The sequence below is a fragment of the Bos grunniens genome, chromosome 13, assembly GCF_055505025.1.
Source record: "Bos grunniens cultivar Pamir isolate PY7600 chromosome 13, Bosgru_T2T1.0, whole genome shotgun sequence".
Taxonomy (NCBI): Eukaryota; Metazoa; Chordata; class Mammalia; order Artiodactyla; family Bovidae; genus Bos; species Bos grunniens.
Genome location: NC_141177.1, coordinates 35252092 through 35268803, shown reverse-complemented (window position 1 = coordinate 35268803; position 16712 = coordinate 35252092). Strand labels below are relative to the sequence as shown.

The window sequence follows — 16712 nt, the reverse complement described above, 5'->3', positions numbered from 1 at the left end:
TACTTCTGTTGGTGGGAAATACAGCTAATGGAATGGTTTATGTGTTAAGTAAAATAAGGAGAAGGGGTCCTCAAGCTGATCTGTACTCTGTGTAATTCTAAGCAGAATCTTAACCCTCCGCCCTCTGTATTTCAGTGGACAAGGACACAGGTTTTTAGTGGAACTTCATGCAAGCTGTTCAAGTTGGGCTGGAAAAGACAATGTTCAAATATCTCCAAGAACATTTTGAAAAATAGCAATGTTGGGAAGGTACTTTTCCTCTCAGTTATTGAAACATATAGTAAAGTGGCAGCAACTAAAACAGTGTGTTATTGCTGTGGCAATGGACAAAATGTCAATAAAGCAATATCTAGCAACAGACCTAATGCTATGCTATGCTATGCTAAGTCACTTCAGTCGTGTCCGACTCTGTGTGACCCCAGAGATGGCAGCACACCAGGCTCCCCCGTCCCTGGGATTTTCCAGGCAAGAACACTGGAGTGGGTTGCCATTTCCTTCTCCAATGCATGAAAGTGAAAAGAGAAAGTGAAGTCGCTCAGTCGTGTCTGACTCCTAGCGACCCCATGGACTGCAGCCCACCAGGCTCCTCCATCAATGGGATTTTCCAGGCAAGTGTACTGGAGTGAGGACAGACCTAATGAAGGTATGTAATTTAATATAAAATAAAATGGCATTTTATAAGCAAGAGAAGCTTTCTTTCAACACTATAATAGTGTTAAAAATGCCTAGCCATTTGGAAAACAAGATAGAAAATCACAAAGCCTTACACATCCAAAATATACAGATAGATTAAAGAACCCAAGCATGCAAAACCACAGTGTGATACCACTTCACATCCACTAGGATCAATCTAACCTAAAAGACAGATAATAACAAATGTTGCTAAGAATGTGGAGAAATTGGAACCCTTATGCATTGCTTGTGGGAATGTAAAATGGTGCAGCCTCCATAAGAAACAGTTTGGCAGTTCATGGAAAAGTTGAACACAGAATAAGATCCAGCAATTCCACTCATAAGTAGATACTGAAAAAGAATGAAAACAGGGACTTGAATGGATACTTGTACTGCAATGTTCACAGTAGCATTATTCACAATAGCCCAAAAGTAGAAACAACCAAAATATCTATCAATTGAATGACTAACAAAAAGAAGTATATACATACAATGAGTATTATTCAGCCTTAATTCTGACAAGAATTCTGATACAAGCTGTAACATATATGCATCTTGAAGACATTATGCTCAGTGAAAACAGACAGACACAGAAAGACAACTATTGTATGACTCCACTTATGTGATGAAGTGCTGAGAATAGACAAATTCATACAGATAGGAAGTAGAATAGAGTTCACTAGCTGCTGGAGGAAGGAAAAAATGGGGAGTTCTGTTTAATGTGTATAGAGTTTCTGTACAGGATGATGAAACAGTTCTGGAAATAGTGGTGATAGTTGCACAACACTGTGATTGTACTTCTTGCCACTGAGCTGTAGACCTGAAAATGATTAAAATGACAAATGTTATATTTTGTATATTTTAGCACAATTAAAAAAAATCAAAGGAAAAAAACCCCAGATGGGTACATGAATGGTCACAGCAGCATTAGTCACAGTAACCAAAAAATAGAAATAATTCAGATGTCCATGATAAAACATGGCATATACATATAATGGAATATTATTTGGCAATAAAAAGAAATAAAATACTGATACATGCTACAATACAGATGGACCCTGAAGATATGCTAAAGGAAAGAAACTGTCACAGAGTACCACGTATTTTGTATATTGTATAATTCCATTTATATGAAATGTCCAGAACAGGCAAATCCACAGAGGTAGAAAGCAGACTGATGGTTGCTGAGGACTGGGAGAATTGGAGGGAAATGGGAAGAGACTCCTAATGGGTGATAAGATTTCTTGATGGGATGATGAAAATACTCTGAAATTACATAGCAGCAATGGTTGCACAACTCTGAATATACTAAAAACCACTGACTTGTACATTTTAAATGAGTGAAATGTTGGTACGTGAAATGCATGGTATATGATTTTATATCTAAAGGCATATTATATTTAAAAATCTAAGGTAACAATCAAAACTATTAGAAGGAAACACAATAGAAAACTTTGTTATCTTTCAGAGAGGAAGCCCTTTCTAAGGAAGCCTTTAGGTTATAATGCATAAGGCTGACTTTACAATCATTTTAAAATCATTTAAACATTTTTAATGGTGAAAAATACCCTAGAGAAGATTATATGTTAAGACAAGATACAGATTGAAAGAAAATATCTGCAATAAGTAAGTGCTCCTATAAATCAATATGAAAAATATAAAGAATTCAATAAAAAATGGGGCAAATATATATAAACAGGCAATTCACAGATGAAACCAAAATGGCCACATAAACATTGGAAAATATGCTCGACCTCACTAATAATCAGAGAAGTAAAACTAAAACCCGATGACATAATTTCTATTTTCCTATCAGATTTATCTAGGTTGTAAGTACTGATAATGTGTGGTATTGGTGAGGACGTGGTGTAAACTGGCACTTACACATGTGTCAGTAGGAAGCACTTTGGCAGGATCTTTAAATGTCTTTTTGCCCTTTCATGAGCATGTCCATGGCTACTATTCTAAAGAGATACAAAGCATTCATCAAAGAAGCAACCCACAGGTCCTGATAAACTATGCTTTCGCCTTTTCTTTGATTATTTTGTAGTAGTTAAAAAAAGTGAGTCAGACACATATATGCTGACATGAAAATATGGCTGATATAAAGTAAAAAGAAGCAAGCTACAAAACAAATACACATTTATAAATGTATGTGAAAAAATCTGCAAGGATGGTTAATCATTACGCTGTTAACCATGGCTACCTCTCAGGAGAAAGATCTTGGTAAAGGATTACTTTCCATTTTTACTGGAACTACTTCCTTTTTATGTTTGATTTTTAAAAATTCCTTTTAAAAATACATATGAAATTTACCATCTTAACTATTTTTAAGTATACACAGTGGCATTAAGTACACTCGCATTGACTACCATCTGACTCCAGAACTTCTTTCATCTTGCAGAACTGGAATTCTGTTTCAATTAAACAGTAACTCCTATGTTTGATTTTCTTTTTTTCCCTTCATATTGAGTTTATACTGTATCCTTTAAAAAAGATAAAAATGTTGAAGAAAACATGGTGGAGAAATAGAAAGACATTCAGAGCGTGTAAACAGGTTTATCATTGGTTGGTTAGCGTGAGTCCACTTTTCCTTTTGCATTAACTTTATGCATGTGGGACTGTGACCTGCCCCCAGGCTTTCTCCTTCTCATGGCTTTTAAAACTGCTTGGAAAGGAGGGCCAGTGCAGATCCAAGTGTGTGGTTTTCAGGAGGCTGGAATAATAACAATCTCAAGAAAGTCTGTCCTTGTTTTCTTAGCTTTGCCAGGTGTCATGGAAACCCTCAGGAGTTTGCCCCAGAATTCTCCAAAAACAAACTGAAACATGACACGCATGAAAACCCCCATGGCAGCATTATTCACAACAGCTCCAAACCAGAAACACTTGAATGTCCCTCAAACTGAAGATCAATAAACAAAATGTATCCACATGTATCCATCCACAGATGGGACACCACTCAGGCAGAAACACAGATACACATCAAAGCCATCATGCCCAATGAAAGAATCCAGACACAAGCTACATGCTGTAGATTCCGTATGTGAAATTTCTAGAAAAGGCAAAACTCAAGACAGAAAGCAGATCAGGTGCAGGCTGGGGCTGGGGACAGACACTGACCACAAATGGGTATGATTGGAAACGTTTTTGCGTGATGCAAGTGTTTTAAAATGAGATTGTGGTGATGGCTACACGACTATGTAAATTTACTAAAAATTACACTGTATACTTACAATGGTGAATTTTATGGCATGTCAATTATACTACCATCCAAAGACATGAAAACTAAAAAAACCACACATACACACAGTGCACACCAAAAACCAGGCAACCAACTCCCAACCCTCTCCCCACAAAAGGCCCCTGCTCTGAATTCAAGCTGACACACACAATTTAAATAGTATGTGCAGTTGCTGAAATTTGAATTGGGCTAATAAACTGTCATTTGTCATATACATATTTATATATATCTGTGTGCATGTATGTATCTATTGGCCTAACTATCACTCCTTCTCTGTCTACTTAAAGTAAATTAAATCACCCAATAAGGCTTTTCTCTCAAATGCAGTCAGTACAGATTTAAAAAATTGAATACGCGCTTCCACACCTAAAATTACTTATCTCTTTTCCATTCCCAAGTCTGGTAAAACAATTCTTTGAAAGTATTGGTTAATAAGAGTTGCCTACTTTTCCAGACTGACATCAGGAGAACAGGCTGGGCCAGGCCTGGCTCTTGCTGAGGAACCCCAGATCGTCTGCTGCGTCCAGAGAGCTCTGGACTTTCCTCTTTGGACTGTTCGCATTCCCACTGAGCACAGGGTCCTGGGTCTTTTGCAGGTTCATTTGCTAAGAGGGGCCCCAAAAGATTTTCCCTGAGAACTCTTTCAGGGGTTTCAGTGATTCAGAAACATGTTTTTCCCTGGTGGGGACTGGCTACTGCTGCCCTCTCCTTGGCCCTCGATTTCCTTTGTCTCCCGGTTAATTGAAAATAGAAATCACCAAAACATGTGGCCTCTGCCACCTCCACTGCTCAAATCCATTTTTCCTCATCTAGTCAGTTCAATAAACCTCTCTCTCCTTCCACCAATCAACAATATGAAAAAATAATAAAGCCTACCTCCCATAGGTTTCATGCTCTCAGGAGAGGATTACTATTTGATCTAATCATTCAAGATTCTTTGTTAGTTGGGTAGCAACTTTTAGTATCTTTTAAGCCTCTTATAAAACTGACATGCCTTTTCTGGAGAAGGAAATGGCATCCCATTCCAGTACTTTTGCCTGGGAAATCCCATGGATAGAGGAGTCTGGTGGGCTACAGTCCATAGGGTTGCAAAAGAGTTGGACATGACTTAGTGGCTAAAAAACAACAACAAATCCTGCAAGATACCATCCTGCAGGTTGTTGTTCTCTTTTTTGCTGTACAGCATGCATTCCTCTTTTTGTGGTTGCTAGCTGGATGCTGTATTTAATGAAGTAGATAGGAGCACATGCTAAAAATATAGCCTCAGTACACAGAGATTATCATGCAGTTAGTATAATTTGGCATATGTGCTAATGTAATGAAAAGAAGATTACTTCAGTGAACTATTTTGTTTTTGTATTTTACTTAAAATGAAACTAATTGATTGGGGGTGTGTAAGACCCAGCATAAGGATAAAAGCAACATATTTCTAGTTATGTGATGATCAAGATTTATCATGTCTGTGTTGCTATACGGCCTCTGTTCAGTAATCTTAAATCTAATTTTAGGCCTAAAATTCCCATTTTACTCCAGAGTAAAAAATGAGTATATTGAAGCATAGACCTTGACTATGTAACTTTAAAGAATTAATAGAACTCTGTAAACCCTGTTATATTATTTTTGTAAAAAACAAATGTAAATGTATATATGCACCTATCTATCTATATAGGCTTTCCTTGTGGCCTAGACAGTAAAGAATCTACCTGCAATGCAGGAGACCTGGGTTTGATGCCTGGGTTGGGAAGATACCCTGGAGAAGGAAATGGCAACCTACTCCAGTATTCATGCCTGGAGAATTCCATGGACAGAGGAACCTGGTGGGCTACAGTCCATGGGGTTGCAAAGAGTCAGACATGATTGAGCAACTAACACACACACACACACACATACACATATGTATGAAGTATGGAAGGCCCTGGTTGATTACCTCCTGCCTTGACAGCACTATTCTCTAAGATGTTAGACTTGACTGCTGCTTGGGCAGGCCTGAAGACTGAGTGTAGTATCAAGTAGAAAACACATCTTTCAAGGACAGAGTTTGTCTGCTTCCTAACAAGGAAGTTAATAACAAAGAAACATTTTTCAAAGACGTTGGACTTTAAAAAGTCCACATGAGCCTAATAAAAAAGGAAAGTGTTTCTTTGAAGTCATAAAAGTTTATTTTTTTTTAATGCACACATTTAAAAATGCCCTTAAATGGGGCAAAAGAGTATATAATGATGAAATTAATTTTGAATGAATTTAAAAGAGACAAAGGTGTACAATAAAAAGTCAACTCTTTCTTCCTTGTTCCGCACAAACAAGGTGGTTTCTCTACTGATTGTTTTGTATCTTGTTCCTTTTTACTCAATAATATTCCCTGACCATGTTTCCCATCAAAAGGAAGCTGACTCATTCTTCCTAATCACAACACTATATGAATGGATCATAATGTAACTAACCAGTTCCCTACTGCTGGCTGTTTAGGTGGTTTCCAGTTTTTTCCTAAAACAAACAGTGTAATAATAACTATTCTTGTGTACAGACATACTGACTCACATATTTGAGTATAACTGTGGTAAAAATACCAAAGGGTAGATTTTCAGGGTCAAAGCTATGCAGAATTGTAATTCTGACAGATACTGTCAAATAGTCTTCCACAGAGACTTAATTTGTACTTTGACCTACAATCAGTCTGTGTATGAGAGCACCTGTTTCTCCACGCTCTAGATAAATAAGATAGTGTATGGAACTTTTTGTTCTTTGTGGATATAAGACTAAGAGCTATTGTAGTTCCTTTTCTATGAACTATGTGTTCACATCCTTTGCTACTGCGTTGTTGCTATTTTATTACTGGTTTGGAAGAACTCTTTATATATTAGAGAGTCTGGCCTTTTGTTTGTATTAAGTATTACAATAACATTTTTCTACTTATTTGTAGTTTTTTGCCATGTGTACAATTTTTATTTTTAATTAAAATGTATCAATCTTTTCTTTTATGGATTCTTTTAGCCTTTCTAAAGTAATATATTTGAAATGTTGTATTCTAGTACTCTCATACATCTGAGATTTTAATCAGTTCCAGTAGCCCACACCCTGTCAGTTCAGTCGCTCAGTCGTGTCCTACTCTTTGCGACCCTATGAATCGCAGCACGCCAGGCCTCCCTGTCCATCACCAACTCCTGGAGTTCACTCAGACTCATGTCCATTGAGTTGGTGATGCCATCCAGTAGCTTGCTTGTATCTCTCCTCTGAAAGCCAGAGTAGAGAAGCTCCCTGGTCCAATTAACTGATTTAGCTCCTAAATACAGGGTGCCTTGTATATTTGCAGTGGTTTCCTGGGTGCCATCTTTGCTCTTCTTAATTTGATTGTAGATTCTTTGAAAACATGAACTCTATCTTAAGTTTCTGTATCGCTCTACCCAGTACACGGTAGAAGCCTTAAACTTGGTTTCATTTATAACACTCTGTACTTTAGGAGGGGAAGGGAAGGAGGGCTGCCACAACTCCAGATGGTTGGGAATCATCTTGCGCCACAAAGTCATATGCTGCCAGCCTGGATCTTTCAGTCATTTTTGGGTTGGTAGCTGCTATTTGGCTGTTGGATTCAAACACATTTTGTTCATAGGCTGTGGACAGAGAATTCCTTACCAATTAAGCAAGCAGAGACTGGAGGCAAACAGCCTAGGATAATGGCCCTGGTGACCTTTGTCTTTGGTGTGCTTGCCCCCTTCTGGGATTATGATTCTTTTTAATCTCCCACTTTTAAAATTCTTTTTACTTTTTTAAAAAACATTTGGCCACATTGAGAGGCATGTGGGATCTTAGTTCCCCAACCAGGAATCAAACCCACACCCTCTGTATTGGAAGCATGGAGTCTTAACAACTGGACCATCAAGGGAAGTCTCATAATCTTCCACTTTTTAGACAACACGTATTTAACACTGCTCTTCCATGTTTGCTTACTTAGGCTGATGATTTGACATGTCTGAATTTTTTGACTGTGATGTCATTCACGTTTCCGACATTTTTTAGAAGTAGATGACTGAGTTTATTTTCAGCAATGAGCTCAATTGCCAAAGCAAGGAATTTAATGCAGAATCTCTTGGCAAGGAAACTGATAGGAGGGCCTTCAAGACCTAGCTGATCCAATCACAGAGCAAGTGACCAAGGATCACTCTCCTAGCATCCTTGCAACATGTAGGAGTGGAGGGCAAAGGATATATCAGAAGTGTTCCCTATTTTCAAGGAGTCTGCAGTTTGTAGAGAAAATTCATGAACGTGGTACAATTAGAAGTATGAGTCCTTAAATCACACTCAGTTGTGGCTCAGAAAATGGAAGGGCCAGCGTGACCAAGAACACAGAAAAGCTCTTATTTTAGAAGGCATAAGACCTGAGTGTGATCCTAGGACAGAGTTTCTGAATCTGGGAGTCTAAATCAGGTAGTCCATAAGCTTGGATGAGGAAAAACTACATCTCAATTTGTACCAACTCCTAATGGAAATTTAGCATTTCCATCCATGATGAATGTAGGCAACAAACCACAGTATTATAGAGCACTCATGACTATCAGAATCACAGATTTTTCATATTCCTCACAGTTGCTATTTTCCAATAATGCTCACATGCATCACCACCACTTCAATATTAAGCTAGTTATGAATGGCCACTATATATTTATTCAGTTAATGAAAGAGATTTACTTATATCCATTTTGGAAAAGATTTTGGTTACTGTAGTTCAATATAATTATTCCTTATTGTAATCTTATGTTTCATTTCATAAATGTGAAAACCTTATTCTACTGTCCAGCAGTTTGGGGTCCTCAGCTGCTATCTTAGCTCTTGGCACATGGTTGTTGTCTGTTGTTTGGTTGCTAGGTCATGTCCGACTCCGTGCAACCCCATGTATTGTAGCCTGTCCGGCTCTTCCGTCCATGGGATTTTCCAGGTAAGAATACTGGAGTTGGGTTGCCATTTCTTTCTCCAGGGGACCCCAGAGACCATTCCCTGCATTGGCAGCAGATCCTTTACTACTGAGCCACCTGGGAAGCCCTTGGCACACAGCAGTTGTTTGATAAAGAAATGAAAAAATAAACAACAGGGGTACAAGTCTGAACAGACAAGATGGAGCCACGTTCCTGACTTAGCAATTAGAAAATGCATAAATATGCTTTATTTATGTGTTATCAGATTTCAGAAAAAACCTTATGTATTAGAATAGATAGCATACAACAAGATAGAATAAGCTACCTAGAAACTAGACAAGGAAAGAGTAAGTTGAGTCAGGAATGAGACTAGAAACTGAGGTCATAGAAAATGTAAAGATTTGGTTCTTTGATTTCTTTCATCAGTGTCTTATAGTTTTCTGTATATAGCTCTTTTGTCTCCTTAGGTAGGTTTATTCCTAGGTATTTTATTCTCTAAGTTGCAGTGGTAAATGGGATTGATTCCTTAATTTCTTTCTGATTTTTCATTGTTAGTATATAGGAATACAAGTGATTTCTATTTATTGATTTTGTATCCTGTGAGTTTACCAAATTCACTAATTAGTTCTAGTGATTTTCTGATAGTGTCTTTAGGGTTTTCTATGTACAGTATCATAACGACATAAACAGATGGAGGGATATTCCATGCTCCTGGGTTGGAAGAATCAATATTGTGAAAATGACTATACTACCAAAAGCAATCTACAGATTCAATGCAGTCCCTATCAAATTACCAATGACATTTTTCACAGAACTAGAACTAAACATTTCACAATTCTGTATGGAAATACAAAAGATCCCGAATAGTCAAAGCAATCTTGAGAAAGAAGAATGGAGCTAGAGGAACCAACTTGCTTTATTTCAGACTATACTACAAAGCTACAGTCATCAAGACAGTAAGATATTGGCTCAAAAATAGAAGTATAGATCAATGGAACAGGAAAAAAAGCCCAGAGATAAATCCACGCACATACGGGCACTTATCTTTGACAAAGGAGGCAAGAACACACAATGTGAAAAAGACAGTCTCTTCAATAAGTGGTGCTGGAAGAACTGGACAACTACACAAGAATGAAATTAGAACATTTAGTAACACCATACACAAAGATAAACTTGAAATGAACTAAAGACCTACATGTAAGACTAGAAACTATAAAACTCTTAGAAGATAACAGGCAGAACACCGTATGACATAAATCATAGCAAGATCCTTTATGACCCACCTCTTAGAATAATAGAAATAAAAACAAAGATAAATAAATGGGACCTAATTAAACTTAAAAGCTTCTGCACAGCAAAGGAAACTACCAACAAGGTGAAAAGACAACCCACAGAATGGGATAAAATAATAGCAAACAAAATAACTGACAAAGAATTAATTTCCAAAATATACAAGAGCTCATACAACTTAATACCAGAAAAACAAACAACCCAATCAAAAAGTGCGCAAAAGACCTAAACAGACATTTCTCCAAAGAAAACATACATAGATGGCTAATAAACACATGAAGAGATGTTCAACATCACTCATTATTAGAGAAATGCAAATCAAAACTACAGTGAGATATCACTTCATCTCAGACAGAATGGCCATAATTAAAAAATCCACAAACAACAAGTGCTGGAGACGGTGTGGAGAAAGGGGAACCCTCCTACACTGCTGGTAGGAATGTAAATTGTTACAGCCACTGTGGAAGACAGTATGGAGATTTCTTAAAAAAAACTAGGAATAAAACTACCAAATGACCCAGCAATATCACTTCTAGGCATATACCCTGAAGCAAACAGAACTGAAAAAGACACATGAACCCCAGTATTCATTGCAGCACTATTTACAATAGCCAAGACATGGAAGCAATCTAGATGTCCATTGACAGGTGACCGGATAAAGAAGTAGTGGTACATATATACAATGGAATATCACTCAGCCATATAAAGGGATGCGTGAGTCAGTTCTAATGAGGTAGAGGAACCTAGACCCTATTACACAGAGTGAAGGAAGTCAGAAAGAGAAAAGCAAATATCATATATTAACATATATATATGGAATCTAGAAGGACAGTACTGACGAATCTGTTCACAGAGCAACAATGGAGATGCAGACACAGAGAACAGACTTATGGACAAGGGTGGGGGAGAAGAAGGAAAGGGTGAGATAAATGGAGAGGGTAGCATGGATGCATATACACTGACATATGTAAATAGATAGCCAATGGGAATTTGCTGTATGACTCAGGGAACTCAAACTGGGCTCTGTAACAGCTTAGAGGGGTGAGAATGGGCGGGAGGTGGGAGGGAGATTCAAAAGGGAGGGGACATATGTACACCTATGGTTAATTCATGTTGATGTATAACAGAAATCAAACCAACATTGTAACCAATCATCAACAATTAAAATAAATAAATATTAAAAAAAAAGATTTGGTTCTAATAGGCAACACAAAAAGAAAATCCTAATAGCTGTATAATTCACATTGCCCTTCCTGGTGTTTAGTAAAATTAAAACAATTGGTTAGGAAAAGCTGTAATAGTAATTTCTCCTCAAGATTTAATCAAAGAAGAACCAAAATTTGCTTTCTTACCATGGTTTGATGGAAGTGATGCACTCCAGACACAAGCCAGGTCCAGGGGCAGAAAGCTGGATCTCAATCAAAGACTGAGCAAGAGCTCCACAGAAGGACAAGAAATAGGGCTTATTTTAAAGAAGACACCACTTAGAGAAGCAGTGAGCCCAGAAGGCCTCTGGAGACCAGATTTAAATTGAGCACTAAGGAGAAGACAGTGGCACAAGAGACAGAGACACTGCCATGCACGAGGAAAGGATGGGCGCAGAAGGCAACCTGGAGCAGGCTCCTCGAAGAGCAGCCCTTTGGTAATTGGACAAAAGCAGCCAGCATGGTACTGGGGTGGAAATAATACAATCCTTCTGTGCACTCAGGTAACCAGTTTGTATTTTCTACTTTGGGCCATTTTAAGTGCTGGTTCACAGCTCTACAAAAGGGAGAGCTGGGGCAAAGAAAGGGCAGACATTCAGAGGCCTTGTTTCATCACTCAGCTGTCCTGGGAAACTTCAGGGAGGGGATGTGCACTTAACATGGGAGTTGGCAACCAGCTGGGCTCTTTATTGACCCAGGTGACCCCTCTGTCTCACCAATCAAGACTCATTCAGCACTGTGGTGGGGAGCCAAGCGTGTGCTATCATGGGGTCCTGGCTTCTTCGCCAGAACCCCTATGCCTCTTAACCTGGCCCTGACAACTCCTTTCTTAAGCATGAAGGGCTCTGGCTTCATGCTTGTGAGCCACTCACTCTCTTCTTGTTCTGGGTCCCTGTGGAGAAGGACAGGACATGCCATGCATGAAGGTCCTTAGCTGCTGCTGCTGCTGCTAAGTTGCTTCAGTCGTGTCCAACTCTGTGTGACCCCAGAGAAGGCAGCCCACTAGGCTCCCCCGTCCCTGGGATTCTCCAGGCAAGAACACTGGAGTGGGTTGCCATTTCCTTCTCCAATGCATGAAAGTGAAAAGTGAAAGTGAAGTCGCTCAGTCGTGTCTGACTCCTAGTGACCCCATGGACTGCAGCCTACCAGGCTCCTCCATTCATGGGATTTTCCAGGCAAGAGTACTGGAGTAGGGTGCCATTGCCTTCTCCGGAAGGTCCTTAGAGACTCCCCTAACTCAGGGGAAGCTCACCATTCCCACTAGAAACCAACAGGAAAATCCAGGGACCAGTATACACTTATCGGTCTAACCCTGCAGAGCTAAACAGAAGGTTACAAGAATTAATCCAAATTTTGGTAACTAAATGATTCAGTTTTACATTTCTATGCATTCATTTTAAAAAGAGAGAGAGAATAGAGAAAAAGTATCTTACTTTGGGATTCAAGTCAAAGAAAGTGTAGTATTTAAATCGTAACAGCAGCTGCTCATCCTCCTGGATGCCTTGTTCCATAAGGGAACGTGAGGAGTCTAGCCAACTAGAAAACAAGATAAGTTTTAAAAGTCAATCAATTTTACACACATATTTTAGTATTATATAATATGATATATATACATATATATACATGTAAATGTATGCATGTATGTCTATATACACCCTTGAACAAAGTCTGGGTATGTAACATAATCTAAACCCAGTAAAGGAGATGACTTGATAGTAGCGTGTGCCTCCATTTTATCACACAGCTTTCTAAGTGTTTTTTTGTATTTATGTATTTTCTCACTGACTTTAGAGTAAATCAGTGAAGGAGCCAGGGCAGTTATTATTTTCCTAGTTTTAGCAATAACAAAAATGAGCCTCAGTAACAGTAAATGACATGTTCAAGGTCCTGTGCCTCCTGGTGGAGCTGGAATAAGAATCTGCAGTTGCTGACTGCTGCCCCTACTTGTGCTGTGTGCACTTGCTGACTGCTGACCACTTCCACACCAGGTGATCTGACCCCAAAGTGGCTTTATCTTATTGTCTAGAACTTTCTGTAACTATGGAAATCTTCTACATTGCCCAGTCCAATTGAATAGCCACTAACCGCATGAGGCTACTGAAGATTTAGATGTGCCTAGTGCCGTGTTTTGGAGAAGGCAATGGCACCCCACTCCAGTAATCTTGCCTGGAAAATCCCATGGACAGAGGAGCCTGATAGGCTGCAGTCCATGGGGTCGTGAAGAGTCGGACACGACTGAGCGACTTCACTTTTCACTTTTCACTTTCATGCATTGGAGAAGGAAATGGCAGCCCACTCCAGTGTTCTTGCCTGGAGAATCCCAGGGACGGGGGAGCCTGGTGGGCTGCTGTCTATGGGGTCGCACAGATCGGACACGACTGAAGCGACTTAGCAGCAGCAGCAGCAGTGCCATGTTTTAATTTTAATTATATTCAAACATAAATGTAAATGTCCACATGCTGCTGGTGACTCCTGTACTGGGCAGCACAGTTCTAGAGTCTGAAAGATAAATACTGGGTAATGATGAGGAGAGAATAAAAGTTAACAATGAATGAGGTGGGAATGAGGGCCCTCCAATACCACTGAAAATGGCTTGAACTTCTATATATGAATATATAGAAGATCAGTTTATATGTTTTATGTATTTTATATGTTTATATAAATTGATTTTATTTATTTATATATAAAATATTCTATTATATAATCATATATTCCCCTGTAGGAGAATAAGAATAACCAAGATGCAGTCTCCATCCGAAAGGAACTGACAGTCAGTGGGGTAACCAAGCCTCATATTAAAGAAACAAGGTGACACTGGAGCAGTAGAACAGGACTTGAGGGAGTGACTGATCTTCTGAGAAGACTGGAAGTGGCTGGGCCTTATAGGACAAACAGGGACAGGCCAGTAGAGCAGGAGGGAAGGAGAGGGTCCTGGAGCAGAGGGAAAGCTGGAGGCAAGGCAGCGACACAGGAATGAACATGCACGTTGGGGGGATGGGGAGCATGAGAGCACAGCAGGACACACAGATGGACATACATGGGGTCTGATCTCAGGGGATCAAAGGAGAGTATGAACTAGGATCCGGGGGAGTGGAATGCTAACAAATGTGACTTTACTTGGACAACAGTGAATGAAATAAGTGGTGGTTTGAGAAATAGTTTGAGTGTATTTTCTGAGACTACTTCAAAGCTTAAGGACTCACTAATTGGAATGCAGAATGGAAAAGGGGTGCTCTACAAAAGACAGCAGGGCCACTTGGGTCTCCCCTGCTGCCACAGAGGGGACCAGCCCACTTATAAGCTGATCTACATCCCATAAAATTTGCACACGTGTCCGAACAAAGAATTAGCATTCACTAGCCAGTAAACCATTGAGTTAACCCAATGTGTAAATGTTGTCACACTTTAAATGTATTGAAATGACAAATGGCTACATTTTGTCTTTTTTGTTGCTAAAATCAGTGCTGACCTTTGTGAATAGTATACAATTCCTAGGTGTGCTGACTTGAGAACTGAACAACCCCTCCCTGCCTCATCTCCGCAGCATCTCTCTTCCTACATTAATATCAGTTCACAGAGAAGTAAAACAAGTCACGTCCTTACCCTGAGTTAAGCTTGGCTTTGTCAGCCAGAGACCGAGACTGGTACATATCAGCAAGTGCTTCTGGTGATTGTGGTGGCTGGCTGAATGCCAGGATGCTGCAGTTTTGTTCTGCCAGAGGGCTGTCACTGAACCAAGTCATTGTGGATGATGCTGGCGTTCCGTTTATGGGGTCATATGTGGGGGTCATGGTTTTACTGTATAAGCCAGGACTTACTGCAAAGCAAAGGAAAGTACGAACTAGGATATGAGATTTGGGATAAGGATCTTTAGAACAACACTGCTTGTACTAAAATGGATTTTGAACTTAAATGTTTGTATTATTTAGAAAAATCAGATGAATGATGGCAGAAGTTAAACACAGGTAAAACTCCAGTCTGGGTATTTAGTTCCTGGAAAGCTAGGAAACTCATAGGCTGTAAAATCTTCCAAAATCAACCCAGACAAATGTAGGACTATTTTCTTCTCAATAATTCAAAAATTTTTTATATCAGTAGTGCGTTCTGGCACTATTAGAAAACTGGAGCTCTCACAGAATACACGCATATACTTTATTTTTGGGCAAATCTCTTAAATTGCAATGCTTACCAATTTAAGGAATTTAGCTAGTTGATGGTTTATAAATCATCTGACTCTAATTTGCATAAGGGAAGTATAATAATCCCTTTCATTCTTTGTACTGGAATGTACTATGCAAGAAACTCTCAGTGTTGCAAGCAAGGTAGAGATTCATTCTTATATACAGGCATATCTCATTTCACTATGCTTCGAAGATACGTTTTTTTGTTTTTTAAATTTTTTTATTTTTAACTTTGTGACTCTGTGTTACATTTTGGTAACTCCTCCAATATTTCAACCTTTTTTTCATTACTATTATATTTGTCACTGTGATCAGTGATCTTTCATTTTACTACAATGACTTGCTGAAGGCTCAGATGATGTTAGCATTTTTAGCAATAAAATATTTTAAATTAAGGTATGTACGTTTTAAAAAGACATACTGCTATTACACTCTTAATGGTAGCAATATAGTGTAAACATAACTTTTATATGTGCTGGGAAACAAAAAAAAAATTTTATGCAACTCGCTTTATTACAGCAGTCTGCAGTATCTCTGAGTATGTCTGTAAAAATAAAAGGATGACACTTTTCTAGTTTTTACTGCCTCTCCTGTTACATACCTAATGCAAGATTTAAATTGAGTTCAGAAAAGAGTCATGTGAAGGTAGAATCAGGAGGAGAAGTATATTTGAATGATCTAACAAATTTCCTTATCCCACAAATTCATGGTCAATTCTGTGAAAGTTTTTCATTCATCAGCAACATAATATATACATTAAAATAATGAGCTATATAACACACCTTATTAAAAAATTTCTGTTCTAAAATTAGTTGGATATTCTTTCCTTATCACCGGAATCCTTAATTTTAGTCCTTGTTTAGGGAGAGAGGAGGAAAGGCTAAGTAGATGAAAGGAGAGTTCTTGAGACTTAAGAATTTAAGAAATTCTTGGATTTAATAATAAATTAAAATAATGAAACACCTATCATGAATCTTACCAGATGGACCTGAAATTGTTGGAGAACCCTCCAGGTTTAAAATATCTTCAATTATGGGCTCCTTATTATTTTTGTCTTTTTTCTTCTTCTTTTTAAAATATTCACCTGAAGGCTTTAATAATGACAATTCTTCTGCTCTTCTAATATCTAAAAATAAATATAAAAAAGAAAAAAGAAAAGCAAGAAGTAAAAAGAAAATTCCTTCTAAGACTTTGAGTCATGTTGGGCATGTGAAAC

At 38.5% G+C, this 16712-nt stretch overlaps 1 protein-coding gene across 17 annotated transcripts in view; it reads right to left on the bottom strand.

Moving 5' to 3' along the window:
• The window catches only part of FERMT1 (FERM domain containing kindlin 1), a 60983-nt gene that overhangs the window by 26944 nt on the left and 17327 nt on the right, over positions 1-16712 (bottom strand). For 15 of the 17 annotated variants that reach the window (XR_015139381.1, XR_015139380.1, XR_015139382.1 and 12 more), the window contains 3 exons: positions 16476-16622; positions 14919-15132; positions 12749-12851 (listed from right to left, as the gene is read on the bottom strand). Coding sequence is in view for 13 of the 17 variants with exons in the window: in XM_086333421.1 (XP_086189547.1) it covers positions 12749-12851; positions 14919-15132; positions 16476-16622 (464 nt within the window). In the remaining 4 variants the exon portion in view is untranslated. Of the gene's footprint in view, positions 1-11462; positions 12385-12748; positions 12852-14918; positions 15133-16475; positions 16623-16712 lie in introns of those variants that run through there. The other 2 variants (XM_086333434.1, XM_086333429.1) reach the window with 2 other exon arrangements.